The sequence below is a fragment of the Copadichromis virginalis genome, linkage group LG4 (assembly GCF_057382275.1).
Source record: "Copadichromis virginalis isolate Kocher_CV1m ecotype Utaka linkage group LG4, C_Virginalis_male_GT1.1, whole genome shotgun sequence".
NCBI lineage: Eukaryota > Metazoa > Chordata > Actinopteri > Cichliformes > Cichlidae > Copadichromis > Copadichromis virginalis.
Window position 1 is genome coordinate 22,700,316 of NC_140621.1, and position 21,624 is coordinate 22,721,939.

At 40.7% G+C, this 21,624-nt stretch overlaps 1 protein-coding gene and 1 long non-coding RNA gene across 3 annotated transcripts; both read left to right on the forward strand.

Moving 5' to 3' along the window:
• Positions 1-995: 995 nt before the first annotated feature.
• LOC146711413 (cytochrome P450 2K1-like) lies at positions 996-13,630 on the forward strand. 2 transcript variants are annotated; one of them, XM_085454261.1, is made up of 9 exons: positions 996-1,275; positions 1,432-1,594; positions 7,092-7,241; positions 7,394-7,554; positions 9,119-9,298; positions 9,402-9,543; positions 11,427-11,611; positions 11,718-11,859; positions 11,950-13,267. In XM_085454261.1, the coding sequence occupies exons 1-9, from the start codon at positions 1,066-1,068 to the stop codon at positions 12,135-12,137; spliced, it is 1,521 nt and encodes a 506-aa protein (XP_085310387.1). In that variant the 5' UTR covers positions 996-1,065; the 3' UTR covers positions 12,138-13,267. The 2 variants fall into 2 exon arrangements, with proteins under 2 accessions (XP_085310387.1, XP_085310386.1); XM_085454260.1 differs by lacking the exons at positions 996-1,275; positions 1,432-1,594 and adding exons at positions 5,829-6,044; positions 6,149-6,311 and having other exon boundaries at positions 11,950-13,630.
• A 1,431-nt stretch (positions 13,631-15,061) lies between these two features.
• Positions 15,062-16,033, forward strand: LOC146711414 (uncharacterized). The gene is made up of 2 exons (XR_014920288.1): positions 15,062-15,759; positions 15,851-16,033. It is a non-coding gene; the product is annotated as an uncharacterized LOC146711414 (long non-coding RNA).
• The last annotated feature ends 5,591 nt before the right edge of the window (positions 16,034-21,624 follow it).

The following is a 21,624-nucleotide window of genomic DNA, read 5'->3' on the forward strand; positions in this document are numbered from 1 at the left end:
GTCTTGCATTTGGGTCTTGCTTTCATAACTCTGACATACATTCCTGCTTTATGTAACTCTTTGCTTAGACTGTAATTTATTAAATGTGTTATCATTTCCAATAATCTACAGTGAAGGAAACGGTTTCCAGGGCCTAATCCGTGGATCGACTTCTCTTAACTTTTTTATTTTGGCTACTTTACTTATACTTGCCTTAAAATGTGCCTGTGGGATTATAATATTATTTTATGCCATATTAGACCCTTAATTAAAGATTGTGAATTATTATGTAGTTTTAGTTTGCATTATTCTCCTGAATTAGAAGAAGGTGATAACTATTACATTTGTTAAACTGATTTGCATAGACTGCTGATTTATTGTGAATGAATGATATTGTTTTATGATGCATTATACTGCTGAGTTATAAGAAATACTGTTCGCAGAAAGTCATCGCCTTATTTGTCTGATTAGAAGAGAACAGAACATACTGGAGTTTTCTGCCCCATCTCAGCAGGAGCAGATAAACAGGGAGCCAAGGTCGTAGCTTAGGCGCCGTGTGAGAGAAAGAATGTGAATTTTTAGGCTTTTATGATTAGGTGGGGGCCACTAGAGGCTATAAGAGTTTGATCAATGCTCCACCATTTTGAGATCTGATGCTGTCTGCGTACGGTGTCCATCTCCCACGCGTGTGATCATTAAAATCATCGTTTGACTTGACCCGGCCCGACCAGTGTTGTTATTTTGGTTTTTCCTCTTGTATCCATCCCCAATATTTGAATCCGTAACATGCCCATTTCAATAGTGCAAATTATTTGTTTAGCAAATACTTAAGAGTATACCTGATAACCCAGGTGATTTTGGAGAGTTGTTTATTGACATCAGAGTGTCTGGTAGCCTTCCTGGCCTTTTTATCAGCCATTGGAAAACAGCCTGATTTTAGTAAATGGCGTCGAGTGAGTTAACTGTTTTCCATGCAGTGTTTACTTTTTGCAAAGCCAGTCAACCCCCCCACCCTGCAGTCTGGCACAAAGAAAAGTGTGTTACCTGCAAGGACAGCACAGAGGAGAACCATCAACATCAGAGCAAATGGAACATTTTGAGGATTTTATCTTTTTCATTTTGTTCAGTCCCACCACAATGCTGGCAGCCGTTGTTTTCCTGCTTGTACTTTATCTTGTTTCTATCATTTTCATCTCTAAGGAAAAAGGAAATGAACCCCCAGGACCGAGACCTCTGCCCCTGCTTGGTAACCTGTTGCAATTAGATCTTAACAGACCCCACAAAACTCTGTGTGAGGTAAGGTAACTCTTCTCAAGATCTGAATCAAAAGAAGCCAGTTTAAACATATTACAATACCTAATGCTATGTTATGGCCCTAGCAGGGTCTCCTGTGAAATGTTAGGGGAACGTAACATGCTATTTAATTATTATTATTTTGAATGATTCTTCCAGCTTTCAAAGGAATATGGCTCTGTATTTACTCTTTACTTTGGAACCAACAAAGTCGTGGTCCTGGCTGGATATGAGACAGTCAGAGAGGCACTGGTCAACTATGCAGAGGAGTTTGGAGAGCGCAACATCTCCCCGATACTTAATGATATAAACCGAGGTCATGGTATGATTCTTTATATTGTGGTTTATTAAGTTTAATTTCATGTTCATAAATCTGTGTTAGCCCAGGGTTTTGTTATTTGTGATCACTAGAGATATAAGAAAACATGATCGAAACAGGCTACACAATTAACAGCATGTTTCCTCATGTTTTGCAACAGCTGACCAATATCTTGAAGTCCAGGTTTCTTTTCAATCAGAAAAATAATATTTCAAAATAATATTTTAAAGGTTTAGTGGTGCATATTCCTTTGTTCTCGATGTCTGCCATGAGAGTAAGTTCTGCTGTTTGTGACAACATTGTGTTGTACTTTGAGTTCAGTTGATAGTTGGCTTTATAATAACATTTCACCAATGACACAGATGGAAACGTCAGATCAAAAGTGATAAAATGACTCTGAAATAAAAAATTAAAGACCCGTAGAATTACGGTTGAAAACCTTAAAAACAGATGATTTTCTTTTTGAAGAAATGCTGATTTTATTTTATTTTTTTGCTCTGATCTTTGCTGTTTTGCTTGGTTAAGATCAGATTGAGCAACAGCCCCCTTCACTCTCACTGACCTGACAGATCGCTCAACAGCAAATCCCTTTATCAATGTTTTACTTTGTGGATTTTACATTTAACACACATTAGCATGTTATATTACCAGCTAAAGTCACTTTCCCTTGCTTATCCAACTCAGAATCAGTGGTTGGTTGAGGTGGTTTGATGCTTTATATTTATTTTGTAATTATCTTTTTTTCTTGCTTTGTAAAAGTCGTCACTCTGCTGCCTTCAGACTTATCCATGTTTGAAATAATCAGCACATGATTGGGAAATCCTGGACTGACATATCGAGTTGATAACGACAGCAGTCATCTGACCTCTTACCCGATTGGTGATGTGAAAGAGAATTAACACAGGAAAAAACAAACAAACTTTGAAATGATAAATATGATAAAGTAGGACCTCAGCTGTGGAGCCCGAGAAGTACACACTGAAATACAAAATTACATGAAACACATACTGTCAGTTCTTTATTTGAGTTAAGGCATGAATGCAAAATTGAGAACTCTGTCACAGAGACTACTGCTGAAACAGACAAAGGTCTGCGCTACAAGCCTGATTGTTCATTTGTGCCTCTGCTGAACTGATGAATGTCAGGCTCTGGCTGCTAGGCTGGAGCAGACATGCATTATACCTTATGTTTTGTAGGAATTTTGTTTGCAAATGGAGAATCGTGGAAAGAGCTGAGACGTTTTGCCCTCGCCACCCTCAAAGACTTTGGGATGGGCAAAAGACTTACTCAGGGTAAAATCCTGGAGGAGTGTGGCTATCTGATTCAAGTGATTGAAGATCATAAAGGTATGGCAAAAGTACACGAACCATGAACTGCAATTTAAATGATTTTTTTTTAAATTAGCACACCTCTGAATGTTATATTGTGCATGTCTGTTAGCCCATGTATGGATTTATTTATTTTAGATTTTTTTTTCTTGTGTATCAATTTTACAGGAAATGCTTTTGATACAGCTCTTCCAATAAATTTATTTCGGTGACTGTCAATCATTGCAAGAGAACGGACCACTCCAGTTGATTTTATTGTGTAACTGTCGCACACCTTTGAGCCCTATCTAACAAATGAGGGTTCCTGTTTCTTTATGTCGCCCTTATGAAGAAGGACTGTTTTTGTTTTTTTCCTTAAGAGCCTCTTAATGTTGTTGCCAGATGTACATAATGCGATGTGTTCATGGTACTAAAACCATTTACTCATTTAAAGCCTGTTTTGGAATCATTAATGGATGCATGCCTAAAATAGGACTTGCAAAATGCACGAAACTGGGAGAGCAGAGAGCTGCTAGTGAACAATAGAAGGCCGTCCAGACTGAGGATTAATCCACAGGGTACATTTAGTCTCTTCTTAGAGCATTTACTACATCTCAATTTTCAGCTCCTGTTAGGTAACTATTCAGTTTTCTGCCCAACAAAAGTACAGGAACAGTGTGTTACTATGTGGATATCAGCTTCAGTGCTTACGTCGAAGCTGTTTATAAAAAAAGAAAAAACCCACAAAGTGACGCTGGAGATTTTACTCGTGCCATTGTTCTGGTGAAACTCAAAGTCTTTCAATTAAAATTGGCCTAGAACACCGAGACTGCAATGACCTTTTATTGTTTTTTTTCCATCAGCTGTGCAATTCACATGCTGCACCTGTGCATGTGTAAAGACAGCGACAGATAAAATGGGAGCCCACTTCCTGGATTCATCCCAGAGTCTGCAAAACAGATTGAAGACTTTTAATGTCTCCAAAAACGAATTCTTACTCAGTATCCTGCTGTTGCAATCTGGGATAACCACACCGAGTCCTTTACTTGACATTGCTGTCCTCAAAGAAACACTTCCGAGAAATGAAATGAATGTATACCGTCTTACACACAAAAAGCTCTCTGACAGCTGTATTAACAGCTTGATATATCCGCAGTGCTTTCTTTATGCTAAACAAGAAACTGATATTCCTAAAAACCCCACAGATGTGTTGCTTAGAGGTTTTCAAAGGTTTTTACATTATAATTTCTGTGTATTTGCACAAATCCTCTTTCATTATGTGTGTGACTTGAAATAACAGCATTGTTAGACAAGTAGAAAAATGATAAACATTTAAAAGGTTTGTGCTGCTGATATTGAAGAATGTTTAACGCTGAAATGTGGTGTATCAAATTTAAAAAGGGAATTTACATCATTGTAATTGTGTACTGTACTGTACCATGCCATGGGACTGACTTTGTCAACTCTAAATGTATCGCTACTCTTTTTAAATTAAATAATGCTCTATGCAAAAGGATGCAAAGCCCAGTGTGGGATCCTGTTTTTATATTTCAGTTTGTTCAGCATTTGTCCTGAATGGTTTTGCCACCAGAGGTAAGTGGTGAAGGGTTTTGAGTTTATTTTGTTGTTGACCTCTTCCTGGATTAACCACACTGTGACAGACAAGGATGGGCAACCACATCATCCCCAGAAAGCTAACTCTCCCTTTAGGCCCCACAAAAAACCCCAAAACAAAATGCACACAAAACAAATGTATGTTAGAAATGGGTTTATGTAAATCTAAGCCAACCTAAAGCTGGACATCATGGCATACCTGCACAGAGAAGCAGGAGAACTGAGGTAGGCTAGAGTGAGAGAGTGGATAGCACCAGGTGTTCGAGTGTTTTACGATGCCCAACACCACTGGAGGAGAGCAGCGACAGACCAGTAGGAATGTAATCGAGTATTCATGAAGTACTTTAAGTATTTTCTTTTTTTTTTTTTTTTTTAAATCTTATGCTACTTCAAGCTTTTACGCTACTATGTTTTGCTCTTTGTTCCATTTATTTTGAAGTTTTTATTTATTTTTTATTCTTTTTAGATTAATTGCATTGTTATAACTCAGACTACCCAACAATATATAACTAATTAAAATTATTAAAGACCACAGGGCTACACATGAGCCTGAAAATGATGCCTATTGTTTTCTGTGTTGATTTTATTTCCGATTACGTATTCTCATTCTTGCTCACCCTGTTCCATCCCATTTCAGAAATCCTGGAAATACTCCTTCCCTGCTACATTTATAATTTAATGTTTGCACATCCTGATGTCCAGCAGCCTGTTTGGAGAGTCACGTGACAATCCTCATAGGGGAATGAATATATATATATGCAACATAATTTGGATAATGGAGACCACTGTAAGGTCCTTCTTTAGTTTCCAAGTAAGCATTTTGACCTCCACCAGGTTAGTCTTCTGGAGCCTTTAGTGACCATATTTGTATGAGCCTCATTAACAAGCTGCCACCCATGAACTGTTTGGATGTATCTGCTACTTACTTATTGTTATGCGACAAACTAATTAAATATTAGAATTCCACTCCCCAAACTTAGATCAGAATCAGCATACTTTATTAATCCCAAAGGAAGGATGAGCTGTATCACACAGCAAGCGATATATTTTTTTAAATCAGATAACTGTGTTAAAATGTTCCAAAAGCCACCATGAGCATAAACAAGGTGGAGCCCCAGGGGACAGAGGTGGCGCCTAACAGACCTCTCACTTGCTCTGGCAAAACAAGTTCCTGTAATTAAATCACTGGGGGAGTTACCTAATGCACAGATGAGATATGCATCTCAGGGGCGGGAACATGGATGCTAAACCTATCATGGGAGTCCCTACAAGGAAGCTCTAGCAGTTTTCACATAAGTAACACAGAGAAAAACCACTGACACCAGACGGAGATGGCACTTTTTGTAGATTTTAACTTTTCCAGTTCCACCACCGTGCTGGCTGCTGCTGTTCTCTTGCTTGTTCTTTATCTCCTATCTGTCAATTACATTTCTAAGGAAAGAGGGAAGGAACCCCCAGGACCGAGACCTCTGCCTCTGCTAGGCAACCTGTTGCAAATTGACCTTAAGAGACCCTACAAAACTCTGCATGAGGTAAATCAGGCTGTCTTCTCGTTCAAAAGGAGCAGCTTTAATGAAAGATTGCAATGTATTTAATGCTATTTCAGTTGTCTTTTGCTTAATTTTTATTCTTCCAGCTTTCAAAGACATATGGGTCAGTATTTACAGTTTATTTAGGAACCAACAAGGTTGTGGTCTTGGCTGGGTACGAAGCAGTCAGAGAGGCACTGGTTAACTATGCAGTGGAGTTTGGAGAGCGCAACGTCTCCCCGATATTTAAGGACCTGAACAGAGGTCATGGTATGAAATTCTTTCATAATACCATTTATTCTGTTTCATTTTACTATCACAAATAGTCCGGTCAACATATGATACCTGGCTTCTCAGAAATAACCAACAGCACTTATAGCTGCTGTGACTCACATGACTTCATGAAATACAGGTTTCCTCTCCATCCAGAATTAAAAAAAAAAAGTTTATATAAGTTTAGTGCTACATATTCCTTTAATGTTGAATGTCTTCCGTGAGGATGTGACCCTGTTTGTGTAGTAAACTATGCAATACAGCACTTTTATTATGAAATTGCTTCAATCGTCCAGGTAAGGAAATCCCAAAAAGTTGATCCTGTTCATCTCGACAGCGTTTTCTGTGGGATAAACGTTTTGTCACTCATCCAAGTGACTTCTACAGTCTCAGCTGACTGCAAGATTCCCCAGCTTTATAAATAATGTTCATTGACCAATGTTCATGAATCTGACATTTTTAGTCAGCGGTGCTAATTTCAATACAATAGAGTCACATGTACAATTTTAAACTATTTAGGGGAAAAAAAGACAAATGCAAATGTACTGTAATTTAGTAAAAACACTACATCCAGATGAACAGAACTGACTTTTTGGGGGGTACAAAATGTGATATATTCAAAAACAAAAACTACTTCAAAAGTTAAAAATTTTAAAAATACTCATTGTTTTCAGCCCTTCCTTACTGGTGGTTTAAGCCTTGTCAGCATGTTTCTATTTCCATATCATAAAAATCAGTTAATTGAGTTTTTAAAATAAAGGATTTTATGTTTTGTAGGAATTTTGTTTGCAAATGGAGAATCGTGGAAAGAGCTGAGACGTTTTGCCCTCGCCACCCTCAAAGACTTTGGGATGGGCAAAAGACTTACTCAGGATAAAATCCTGGAGGAGTGTGGCTATCTGATTCAAGTGATTGAAGATCATAAAGGTATGGCAAAAGTACACGAACCATGAACTGCAATTTAAATGATTTTTTTTTTTAATTAGCACACCTCTGAATGTTATATTGTGCATGTCTGTTAGCCCATGTATGGATTTATTTATTTTAGATTTTTTTTTTCTTGTGTATCAATTTTACAGGAAATGCTTTTGATACAGCTCTTCCAATAAATTATGCAACAGCCAACATTATCTCCTCTATTGTGTTCGGAAGCAGATTTGACTACGGTGACCCTGTATTCAAGAACATGGTGAAGCGAGCCAATCAAACCATATGTGTCTCAGGTTCTGCATCAGTCCAGGTTGGCTTTTTGACAGATTCGATGAGTTGGTGAAGTTGGCCACGATCACATACATTCATATATGGAAGTAGAAAATTCTGTGAGACTAAAATCTTATAAATTAAATTAAATTAGCAACAACAAACAGGCCTCATGACCTGATGTTTACTACGTGCTTCGTATCTTAGGCTCCCATTCTACTTTTGAATACTCTAGGTCCCACAAGTAAACCAGCAGTGCTATGTGGTCCTATGAGGTCTATAAGATTAGACTGGGCCTGATTGTTCAAGACTTTGTAAGTGAAAGGATTTTAAATTCAACTTTGGATTTAACAGGAAGCCAGTGAAGACAAGCGAATATGGGAGAAATATGCTTGCAGTCAATACTCTCGCTGTAGCATTTTGGATCAACTGAAGGCTTTTCGGGGGGTCAGGATGGCCTGATAACTGATCCATCTCATGTCTGTCTTATCTGACTTTGCCGATTGTTGTCCGGCCTCCACCTCGTGACCTGCCTGGCTGAACAGGGATCCCAGGGGCTAAAGTCCCCATCGATATGGCTCTCTGGAAGGCATACACAACTCCCTACAATAACAAGGCTCTAAACATTCAGTGAAGAAACACAGGCTAGAGCCAAAGCTGTAGCGCTGCCATTAGCAAATCTGGCTCTGTGGTGCATTGGAAATCTGACTATTTGCTTTTTCACAATCTTTTTTTTTTAAATTTTTTTATTATTGTTATTAATGCTCATTGATGCAAAGGCAGTAATTCTTAATCATGAGATACAATAAAATGTATATATGACACGATATGCACCGATAGTCATTAAGAAATTAGATGGTAAAGCTACTTGAAAATATCAGATATCTTTAGATGCACAGCAACAGTAACTTTGTTATTTTTGATTTAAATTATTTCTGTGAGGGGAATTTTAAAATAGGTCAAGTCATCGCTGCTTTCATAAAAATGAAAACCAGGATTTGGTGAAACAATGTGTAATAATAATGTGTGGACTTTAATCTTTTTTTTTAATATTTAAACTATAACATGTGTCATATGACAAAGTAAAATTTATTTAATTTTATTTCTGATAATTACGTGTATTTACTTGGAATAAGCTTTGTTTAAGGTTTTTTTTTTTTTTTAATTTTTATTATTGTTATTAATGCTCATTGATGCAAAGGCAGTAATTCTTAATCATGAGATACAATAAAATGTATATATGACACGATATGCACCGATAGTCATTAAGAAATTAGATGGTAAAGCTACTTGAAAATATCAGATATCTTTAGATGCACAGCAACAGTAACTTTTATTTTTGATTTAAATTATTTCTGTGAGGGGAATTTTAAAATAGGTCAAGTCATCGCTGCTTTCATAAAAATGAAAACCAGGATTTGGTGAAACAATGTGTAATAATAATGTGTGGACTTTAATCTTTTTTTTTTTTAATATTTAAACTATAACATGTGTCATATGACAAAGTAAAATGTATTTAATTTTATTTCTAATAATTCAGTGTATTTACTTGGAATAAGCTTTAAGGTTGTTGTTTTTTTTGTTTTTTTGTTTTTCTCCTGCAGCTTTTTAACATGTTTCCTCGGCTGTTCGGTTGGATAAAAAATCGCCAGGTGATGTTAAAAAATGTTGAGATGGCTGTCACAGATATAAAGAATTTAATTAAGCATCTGAAAGAGACTCTGGAGCCTGGACTGTGCCGAGGGCTTGTGGACTGTTTTCTGATTCGGAAACAGAAAGAAGAAGTAAGACTGTGTGTTGTTTTTTTTTGTTTTTTTTAAATTATGATAATATTATTTACACTTTAGGTTTGATAGCAATAAGCAATGTGAGTGTTATTTCTTTTAGGACTCCTGTGTTTTGGATACTCACTACAATGAGGAGAACTTGACATTCACAGTGAGCAACCTGTTTGCTGCTGGCACTGACACCACAGCAGCCACACTGAGATGGGGTTTGCTGTTAATGGCTAAATACCCACACATACAGGGTAAGGAACTGGACAAGACATGCAAGTCTCACCTCAAAAGAATGTGGGTGATAAGAAATACCACACTGTTAATTTGGGTTTCACCCAGGACTGTATAGGCGTTGGTTGAATAACAATGGTGTTCACCTTGGGGTGTCGGTCAGAACACACAGGACGCACAAATAAGGTTATTCCTTATTTGCTGTTATTCTTTAACACAACAGCACAGTGATGCAACCACAGGCTTACAGGGGTGGTGTACAACTCGTAGGTGGGGTCTGTGTATGGGCTCAATACTAAAGTAATAATGGTATTTCTGGTATAGCACAACTTTATCCTTTCAGTAGCTGCCAAAAGTTAAGGGACCTAGCTTAGGATATTCATATAGAGATCCTCCAGCTTCAAACTGCATTACCCTTCCAGGACCTGAAGCTCAGCAAAGCACCCCAAACCCATCTATTCTCTGACTGGATTGTTAAATTTATGATTGACACGACATTGACCAATCAGGTGAAAGGCAGAAAAATTGGGACAAAATTCCTACTCATAAGAAGAAAGTCACACATAGACAGGGAACTTAAGTGTAGAGTTTAATACGCAGGTTTTTGCTTTGTATCTGTAACCTCTACGGTGGGCTTGAGAGGCCAAACGGACTGCAACTTAAGAAAACACCAGCAACAAGAAAAACGCTGCAAAAGCACACAAAAAATAACGGAAATAGGAAAAACGACAACGGAAATAGGAAAAAACAGATTTCCAAAAGCACAAGGGAAGTGTTTCTGGGGAGACAATAACCCGACGGACCAGTTGCAGGAACCAAATTATGCTAAGAATTGCGCTGGGACACACTTAGAAGAAGTGAAGGATCTATCGGTTTTGTGAGGAAAGAAAAGATGAGAGGTAAGTGTGTTAGCCTAACTATTAGTCTGAAAATACGTCAGCAGTATTATATGAATCATGATAAAACACACCATTTTTTCGGTTCCTGCAACTGGTCCGTCAGGTTGTCTCCCCAGAAACACTTCCCTTGTGTGTGTGTGTGTGGTTTTTTTTGTTTTTTTTTCCTATTTTTGTTTTCTTGTTTCCTATTTCCGTTGTGTTTTGTGTGCTTTTGCAACGTTTTTCTTATTGCTGGTGTAAGTTGCAGTCCGTTTGGCTTCTCAGGGCCACCGTTGTAACCAGACCTTAACAAACAAATTTGTAACTGTGTAAATATTTTTTTACAAACACAAATCTTTTTTACACACACACTTACACACTTACAAAACTCAGTTCACAACTACACATTTGATTTAAGAGTACAAAATATTTATGCCCACAATTTGAGCCCATATGTGTGGTCTCTAAACAAAACATATACAGAATGCTGATTATAATAAGGATTCAATCAAGATGTCTACTCACAGTTCTTTAGAGACGCACACAACTCACACTATGCCTAGACGTCCACTGTTGAGTCAGTTTACAAGGTGCCTCTTGCTATGTGTTAGCTTAACCTACATGCTCTGGACCATGTTCTCAATAGTTCAACTCTCTCGCCACAAGGGGGCTCTCGAACACAGTCGACAGCCTTTCCAACACACATAGTTGATATTTATATAAGGTGATAACACATAAATACGTATATAGAGTTCAGTGTCCTGTTGGGCTACAAGACCAATGACTTCAGTTATGGGTTTACTGACATGTCAGCAGGTGATATCAGAGGGAAAAGGCAAAACAACCACCACCACTACCAGTCAGTGGTAAATAAATACACAGCATTTCATATGCAAACAATGTGCACCATAACAACATTCTGTGTATAATTTTAGATTTTTTATTTATTTATTTATTTTTACACGTTTTAGCAGATCTGTTAAAACTAATGTGGACAAATTTGTTTCTTTATTTTGTCTCTGCAGAGCAGGTCCACGAGGAGCTGAGCCGGGTAGTAGGAAGCCGACAAGTTTGTGTAGATGACCGGAAAAACCTGCCGTACACTGATGCAGTCATTCACGAGACTCAGAGACTGGCGAATATTGTCCCCATGTCTGTTCCTCACCAAACTAGCCAAGATGTCACCTTCAAGGGATACTTTATCAAAAAGGTCAGCTGCTGTACCTAAATATATTTTAACATCTTGATTTACTTCTGATAACCTGAACTAGTTCTGTAGATGTACATCTACATGAGAAATCTTCTGTTTCCCACAGGGAACTATTGTGTTTCCCCTTCTCACCTCTGTCCTGTATGATGAGAGTGAATGGGAGAGCCCACACACTTTTAACCCTTCACATTTTCTGGACAAAAAGGGTCAATTTGTCAGGAGAGATGCCTTCATGCCCTTTTCTGCAGGTATGACAACTTTGTCAGGCTTTTTTGAGAAAATTCTCACTAGCGCAGACATGATTCGTTTAAATGACTGTAAACTCTTTGCATTTGCAGGTCGCAGGATGTGTCTCGGAGAAGGTCTGGCTAAGATGGAGCTCTTCCTCTTCTTCACCTCCCTCATTCAGCGCTTTCATTTCACTCCTCCACCTGGAATCACAGAGGATGAACTGGATCTCACACCAGCTGTGGGATTCACCACCCCTCCTTCATCTCATATGCTGTGTGCTGTCAGTCGCCAGTAAGAGACACATGGAACTTGACATTATAGCATTTACTTGTGACAATAGCATAAACATTGTTTTTATCATCCTAACCCAACAGGAAACAGATGTCAGCATTCTGAACAACAGACAAAGGCAGATGTCAAGGAAACTGATTTTTCTGACTACTTTTTAGTTTTACTCCCTACAGTTTCAAACAAATATCTGTACTTTCTACTTATTACGTTTTCAAAACAAGCTCATTACTTTGGCTGTAATGCATTCGGGGGGGGGAGTTATTATCTCGTCACTGCGGACCTTTGTTTGTTTATTAATCACCAGTGGATAAATTAAAAAAAAAAAAAAAAAGACGACACGTGTCAAAGTCAGGGATTAAAAGTGATTGTTTTTTAAATGGCCTGCATTTGTATAGCGCTTTACTCAGTCCCTAAGGACCCCAAAGCGCTTCACACAACATTCAGTCATTCACCCATTCACACACAGGCAATGGCAAGCTACGTTGTAGCCACAGCTGCCCTGGGGCGCACTGACAGAGGCGAGGCTGCCGGACACTAGCGCCACCGGGCCCTCTGACCACCACCAGTAGGCAAACATGGGGTTAGTATCTTACCCTCCTGGCATGCAGCCAGGAGGCAACCTGGGATCGAACCACCGATTTTCTGATTAGTGGCTGACCTGCTCTGCCACCTGAGCTACAGCCACCATGTTTTTAAGTGTCAGTTAATTTCCAATGCAACTTTCCTCTCAGCTCAACAAACATCACAAACACACAAAGTGTTTGTGTGCAGTTTGTTTCAAAGTGTGTTGCTAGCTAAAGGTCCAGCTGCTGTATTTCACAGGGAGAGAACAGAAAGAGAGCCAACTTCACTCAGAGATGGAGAAAGATAAGAAAGACAGGACAGGAGAGGAAGAAGAGAGGTTAGATTCAAAGGTAACGACTGCTCAGAGACTTTTACAGTCTCGTGTGCTATGTTAGTGTTTTCAGTTTTATTTCCCCGGTCTCGTTGTGTGTGATTTCTCCTCCTCCTCTGTCTCATTCCCTCATTATCCCTCTGTGTATTTAAGCCCTTTGTCGTCCTGTTTGTTGCTGGATTGTCTGCAAACTGCATTTCCCATGTTGCAGGACTTTAGTGTCATTATTATTATTATTATTATTATTATTATTATTTTTTTTTTTTTTAGGTTTCTCCCAGTTTAGGTTTTGCTAGCTTACTCATTGCCACCCTTTGCTTTTGTTTGTATTCTGCTCTGCCGTAATAAAGGCTTACTCTCAATTCAAGTCCGTTATCAGTGACTGCATTCGGGTCCAATCTTTCTCCACTCCTCTCCGTCTGCCACAGCAGACATGCCAATTGTGAGTTATGATTGTTTTCCACACACTGAGGTATTGCAACCAATTTTAGGGTTCTCCAACCTACTGAATCTCACATTAACCCCCGACTGCACACATTTTCCTGTTTAGAAAAACAATCTAGGTAAGAGAAAAATCCTCCAAAGAGCTATTTTTACTTTCATACTTTGAGTACATTTCAGAGCCTGTATTTGTTTGTTTGTTTGTTTGTTTGTTTGTTTGTTTTTTAAATTTTACTTGAGTAAAGAAGTTGAATCAGTAATTCAGTTTTTACTGGAGTTTTTTTTTTTTAGCAGTAGTATTTCTACTTAAGAACAAAATTCTATACTTTTACCACCTCTACAAGGGAACCCTTTATTTCAGTCACTTCTAGCAAGTAAAAGGAGATTATAATACACAGAATGAGTTCTGTCATTCAAAATTTTCATCACCGACCAGAACTTTGTTTGAATGTGTGCTTTTGGTGATTAACACGGCAAAATGTATTTGTGCATCATGTCACTGTTTTTGTTTTTCACTGTTATTTTAAGAGAGTAATTTGGTAGAGGTTTATTCTTTCAATTGCAACAAACTAAAGTCTTTAGATTTTCAGTGTGGTTTTTGCATGCGGTTAAACATATCATGAATATACAGAAGACACACTTTAACCAAAAGAGTGCAGATATTACAAAAGGCATGTAAAAATACAGCATGTTGGATCAAGCTTTAGATCATATAGGTATTCTTAGATTGTACTCTTATTTATATAATCTTTAAATCTTCTTAGCCAGCTATTTTAGAGCAACAACCAAAGTTGTGGTGGAAACTGAGCTCTATAATGAACACTCACAGTCCAAGCCATTAAGGTTCAGATTTAGGGTTGATAAGCCCAAAAGAATTTGAATTTGTGTTAAAAAAAAAAAAAAAAGTAATCAGCTCAGTATATTGTCATGGTCTGCCGTCCCTGCCTGACGACCTGCCGTGGCCATGAATGTGTTTGCTCACTGTATATTGATGTACATCATGCGCCACTAGGCGGCAGTACTTACCCACTAAACAGGAAATTGGTAGCATGTAAAATAGTGATGGTAAATTTGATTCTTTTTACTGAATCGAGTGTTAATGAGTCACTCACCAAAGTGAATCGGTTTTTTTGAGTCATTTGATTCACTGAGTCAGTTGACCAGAGTGCAAAAATTTTACATTTTCACTCAAACTTAATTTGTTTCCCTTTTCATGTAAATCCCACTGCTAAGATGAATGATTAAAAAACAACAACAACTATTCTATAGAGAAAAAAGAGCAAAAACATTTCTAAAATTAAGCAATTTCCTATCAAAATTGCTTAATAAACATTTATTTTGTTTATTTGTATTTTATTAGTATTTTCCTTAAGTGTGTCAAATATATATTTTCTCATCTAAATGTCCACTGCGTTCTGAGCCAGGGGGCGGTGATGCGCCTTAACATTGGTTGCCAACCAAGAAGAAGAAGAAGCTGTGAGCCAGGAGGGAGGGGGTGAGTGAGTGATTTGTTTGCTCGCTCTATGATTCAGCACAGGAGGGAGGGGGTGAGTGAGTGAGTGATTCGTTCGTTCGCTCTTTGATTCAGCACAGGAGGGAGGGGTGAGCGAGTCCTGAGTGATTCGCTTATGCTTACGATTCAGCACAGGAAGGGAGGGGGTGAGTAGCTCAAATGTGTTGTTAGCATGTTAGCAGCGCGATGCTACTCTGAACCGAGGAGCTATTTTCTTGATGTGAGCTTCTACTCAGGGTTTTTTCTTCCAGTTCAGAGCAGAAATGCTTTTGTTACGAAACTGGCTGTTGTTTCTCCCCCCCCCACAATTTTAATTATAAGCTAGATATATTTCTACTAATGGAATTAGTTTGCTAACAGCAACAGGGATGAGTCAGTGAGTCAGTTGGGCTTGTGAATCATGATTCACGAGTCAGTAAAGTGATTCTCGAGTATTGAACGATTCGTTCACGAATCGAACATCACTAATGTAAAACAGCACGACAGTAAGCTGTATTAAAGAAAGATTGTTGTTGCTCCACGTTATCGCTTGAGCGGGAGTTTTATTCAAGAGCCCAACACAACACTCACCGTCCCTCATTTTCACTTGTGAGTTGATGGGTGTGTGTGTGTGTGTGTACAGCGGTGTCCGGGGTTTCTGGAGACGTCAGGCCCGCAGTTTCTCCTGCCGTTAAGCCAGCCACACCTGAAAGTGAATGAAACTCACCTGTTACTGATCAGCCTAATCTGAAGAGCTACTTAACAGACGAGCTGAGCTTCACTCGATGCTGGATCGTTGTGAGAAATCATTCAGTTCCCAGCTACTTTGTGATAGTGTTTCGAGTGGAGGGGATTGCGTGTATTAACGGCAGTGTGTTTATATCCAAAGTGTTGCGGAAACGAGTGGAGGAAGTGGAGCATGTTGTTCATAGTTACTGAAAGGAAAAGGACAACCACCACGAACACTGGAGAAGTCATGCACGGGAGCGAGCACACGAAGAGAGAAACACACGCGGAAGATTGTTGCACTTGTTGTCATTTTATTCCCTGTAAATAAACACATTGTACTCTACAGGAAGTCTTGCATTTGGGTCTTGCTTTCATAACTCTGACATACATTCCTGCTTTATGTAACTCTTTGCTTAGACTGTAATTTATTAAATGTGTTATCATTTCCAATAATCTACAGTCTCTTAACTTTTTTATTTTGGCTACTTTACTTATACTTGCCTTAAAATGTGCCTGTGGGATTATAATATTATTTTATGCCATGTTAGACCCTTAATTAAAGATTGTGAATTATTATGTAGTTTTAGTTTGCATTATTCTCCTGAATTAGAAGAAGGTGATAACTATTACATTTGTTAAACTGATTTGCATAGACTTCTGATTTATTGTGAATGAATGATATTGTTTTATGATGCATTATACTGCTGAGTTATAAGAAATACTGTTCGCAGAAAGTCATCGCCTTATTTGTCTGATTAGAAGAGAACAGAACATACTGGAGTTTTCTGCCCCATCTCAGCAGGAGCAGATAAACAGGGAGCCAAGGTCGTAGCTTAGGCGCTGTGTGAGAGAAAGAATGTGAATTTTTAGGCTTTTATGATTAGATGGGGGCCACTAGAGGCTATAAGAGTTTGATCAATGCTCCACCATTTTGAGATCTGATGCTGTCTGCGTACGGTGTCCATCTCCCACGCGTGTGATCATTAAAATCATCGTTTGACTTGACCCGGCCCGACCAGTGTTGTTATTTTGGTTTTTCCTCTTGTATCCATCCCCAATATTTGAATCCGTAACATGCCCATTTCAATAATGCAAATTATTTGTTTAGCAAATACTTAAGAGTATACCTGATGGACTTCCGGTTTAGGTGACTATGGCGTAGGTCGCACCGAGCGTAGCTCCTGCAGAGTCTAGTTATTATCTAGCATTTCCAGGCACATTTTGACGGGTTTTTTCTTTTTGTATAGTTCCGAGACAAGACTGTTTTTGCTTTTTGTGTTTACAATGTCGCGTAAGGTTAATAAGAGCGCAAGCACCTCTCAGCCGAACTTGCGGCCTGCTGCTAACACTGCATCCCCGCCTCGTGGTAAAACTTCGCCACTGCCTGGGTCACCCGACACGCCGCTCGTCGTTACGGAAAAATTCACGAAGGCTGAACTCCTCTCTGAACTTCGTGAAGAAATTTCAGCACTGTTTAAAAAGGAACTGACGGCAGCGTTTGCGGAGAATCTCACGTCTATCAGGTCCGACATACAGCAACTAAAAACGGACCTTTCCTCAGATATAACTACCATGCGGCAGGAATTCGCTGGCCTCAGGAGCACAGTTACGGAGATGGAACAGTCTCTCTCCACATGCACGGATGATATTGTCCACCTCCAAGCCAAAGTGGATGCGATGTCAAAGGAGTTGGCCAAATTGGAGAATAAATGCGAGGATTTGGAGTCCAGGTCTCGCCGCAATAATATACGCATTGTTGGTGTGCCAGAGGAGAACGTCCTGTCCGCTACAGATGTGTCCGTGCTGTTGATGGAGGCATTTCAGCTTGGGAAGGAGCCGCTTGTAGACAGAGCCCACCGAACTTTGGCCCCCAAACCTAACACCGGTGAACGCCCCTGTGCTATGGTTGTGAAGCTGCACTATTACGCGGACTGTGCTAGGATTCTCCAGAAGGCCAGGGAGCTGCAGAGGGTGCAGATAAATAATATGACCATTTCTGTGTTCCCCGACCACACCGCTAAGACAGCGCGGGCCCGTGCGGCTTTCAATGAGGTCCGTCGCCAGCTTCGCGGCATCCAGGGAGTCCGATTTGGGATCCTCTATCCAGCAAGACTGCGGATCACTTATCAAGGAATGCAGCGCGACTTCATCTCGCCAGATGAGGCCAAGGAATATATTAAGACAATAACCACGCGATAAAAAATATAGCGGGACAATGTTTGTTTGTTTGAAATAGCGCATGATCCAAATCCAAACATCATTGTGGTAAGCTAAGTTTGTTACTCTGCCAAACACTTGTTTTGTTTTACCTGTCTAATAGTAAAATATAGTTGGGTTATTTTTATTTTATTTGTGCCTTTTAATCTATTGAGAAATAACTCTGTTGGAGCTTTGGTTTGACACGGTTCGTTTCGTAGTCGGGAGCGTTTTTGTTCAGATTGCTCCGGGTGGGAGCGTGCACTGCCGTCTCCATCGTTTGGGGATGGGGGCTTTTGCTGTGCAGGGGGGAGGCGGGAGGGTGTGTTTGACGTGTTATTATTATTTTTATTCTGAAGCTGTACTTCTGTTGTTGTGGGTTTGCGTTGTGTGTTTGTGTGAGTGTGTTTTTCCCACTTGTTCTTTCTTTGGGGGTGAAGAAATAAGTATTTTCTCTTTTATCTTTCTGCAATGACCAGTACTTCAGGTCAGTCCTTAGGCAATTGTGGTATTAGATTTTTAACTTGGAATGTCAAAGGTATGAATAGCCCAATTAAACGATCTAAAATATTCTCGCATCTTAAACGTTTAAAGAGTGATGTAATGTTTTTGCAAGAGACCCATTTGCGAAATCGGGATCATCTTAGGCTCAGGTGCCCATGGGTGGGTCATACTTTCCATTCAATGTTTAATTCAAAAGCCAGGGGGGTGGCGATCTTAATAAACAGAAGGGTACAGTTTACAGCCTCTGAGATTAAAGCTGACAAAAACGGGAGATATTTGGTTGTTGTAGGCACCATGTACAATGTACCCGTCCTCTTAGTCAATGTGTATGCGCCAAATTTTGATAATCCAGGTTTTACAGATGCACTTTTGAGTAGTCTCCCTTCCCTTGATACTCATCTTTTGATATTGGGTGGTGACTTAAACTGTGTTATTGATCCTGCCTTAGATCGCTCGAATCCTTGGACCCTGACCCAATCCTCTATGTCCAAGTCTATTTCAGAGTTTATGTCTCAGAATGGTTTTGTAGATCCCTGGAGGTTTTCTAACCCTACTACCAGAGCGTACTCTTTCTTTTCTCAGGTACATCAGTCCTTTTTGCGGATTGATTATTTTTTTGTGGACGGTTCCCTTATTCCAAAAGTACTGTCATCTACATATCATCCTATTGTCATTTCCGATCACGCACCACTTAGCGTTGACATCAAGCTCATAGCCCAGTCCTCTTTTTCCTCACCCTGGAGATTTAACTCTTTGTTGCTTTCGGATGAGGGGTTTGTTACCTTTATCAAATCCGCAATTGATGAATTTATGGTGTTTAACGACAGCGATACTGTTACGAGGTCATTACTTTGGGAATCCCTTCCAGCGCCCCCCGTGTGCGGCAGCCTGTTACAGCAGCTCTGCTCATTCTGAGTTTCTTTCTTTCTTATCTTTTTTCTCGTAATTTTTTTATAACTAACGTATTAGTAATTAGACTCTGCAACCATGTTCTACCGTTTTGTGCTAGTCCTGGTCGTTTTTCTCAGTTTATTTCTACTTTTTTCACCCGTGTCTGGGGACCCAGAGCAGAGATCCTTTGTTTACAGTAAGGATCAGCTGTTAGCGCTGAGTCCTGCAGCGGTACTGCCGGCGGACAGACCCGATATTCCCAGCGAGCTGAGGAGGAAAAGACGGGGGTGTCGTGCTGGGAAGGAGCGCCGTCGCCCGAGAAGGAGACGTTATCGACCATCTCTTCCTTCTGTAATTATTGGAAACGTAAGATCTTTGCCCAATAAGATGGATGAGCTCATGTCGCTAACCTGGTCACAGAGGGTGACCAGGTTAGCGTCATCATGATGCTAACGGAGTCGTGGCTAACATCGCTAACTCCGGACACAAGCGTGACACTACCGGGATTCCAGCTGCTGCGAGCGGACAGGACCAGAGACAGCGGTAAGAGGAAAGGAGGGGGACTGGCAGTTTTTGTGAACGACAGATGGTGTAACCCTGGGCACATCACTGTAAAAGAGCAACTCTGCAGCAGAGACATTGAGCTGTTAGCCGTTAGCATGCGTCCGTACTACCTGCCCCGGGAGTTCTCGCATGTTATCGCGATAACAGCGTATGTCCCCCCCTCGGCCAACGCGGATGCAGCCTGTGACTCTCTCCACTCTGTGGTCAGCAGACTGCAAACACAATCACCGAGAGCCCTTCTCATAATATCAGGGGACTTCAATCATGCCTCACTGGACTCCACACTGCCCACCTTCACCCAGTATATGACCTGCCCAACCAGAGTCAATAAAACACTGGACTTACTGTATGCCAATGCAGAAGAGGCATACAGTTCATCACCTCTCCCTCCCCTGGGCAGATCTGATCACAACCTGGTGCACCTTGTCCCTGTGTATGAGCCCTTAGTGCGCAGGGAGCCACCAGCCACCCGCACAGTACAGAGATGGTCAGAGGAGAGCGAGGAGGCTCTTAAGGATTGTTTTGAGTCGACTGTGTGGGAGGTGATTTGTGATGACCACGGTGAGGACATCGACAGCCTTACTACATGCATTACTGACTATATAAACTTCTGTGTGGATAACACTGTACCTACCAGGACTGTACGGTGTTTCTCCAACAACAAACCTTGGATTACCCCAGAAATTAAAACCGTCCTCAAGCAGAAGAGGAGGGCCTTCAAATCCAGAGACAAAGAAGAGTTGAAAAGGGTGCAGAGAGAGCTGAGGGGACTGATAAGGAATGGGAAGGAGAGCTACAGGCAGAAGATGGAGAACCAGCTTCAACAAAACAACGTTGGTGAAGTCTGGAGAGGCCTCAGAACCATCTCGGGCCACAAACAGCAGAACTCTCTGCCTGGGAGGGATGTGAGATGGGCAAATGAACTGAATCATTTCTTCAACAGATTTGACTCAGCCATGAGGCAGTCTGCAACATCGGCTGCAGACTCACCCACCCCCACTGCTGCTGTTCCACCTCAGACACTTCACACCTCCTCTATTCACCCTGCTCACTCCCCCCCACCCCCAACAACAGCATCCAATACACACTCAACACAAGGCTCCAGCCTGTCTCTCTCAACCACCCAGGTTAGGAGGGAACTGAGGAGGATTAATGGCAAGAAGGCAGCGGGTCCAGATGGCATCAGCTCGAGGGTCGTCAGGTCCTGCGCGGACCAACTGTGTGGGGTGATGGAGCACCTCTTCAACCTGAGCCTGAGGTTGGGAAGAGTCCCAAAGCTCTGGAAAACCTCCTGTGTTGTACCAGTGCCAAAGACTTCACGCCCCAAGGACCTCAACAGCTACAGGCCGGTGGCTCTGACATCCCACCTGATGAAGACCCTGGAGCGGTTGGTCCTGGCTCAGCTTCGGCGCCTAATAAGCTCATCACTGGACCCACTTCAGTTTGCCTACCAGCCTGGCATTGGAGCGGATGATGCCGTCATTCACCTCCTACATCGTTCCCTCGCTCACCTGGAGACCGCTGGAAGCACTGTGAGAATCATGTTCTTTGATTTCTCCAGTGCCTTCAACACCATTCTTCCCTCGGTTCTAAAGGACAAGCTGGTGAACTCTGGAGTGGACCATCACCTCACTACCTGGATCCTGGACTACCTCACCGACCGACCACAGTATGTGAGGACTCAGGGCTGTGTGTCGGACAGGGTCGTCTGCAGTACGGGGGCCCCACAGGGAACGGTTCTGGCTCCGTTCCTCTTCACCATCTACACTGCAGACTTCT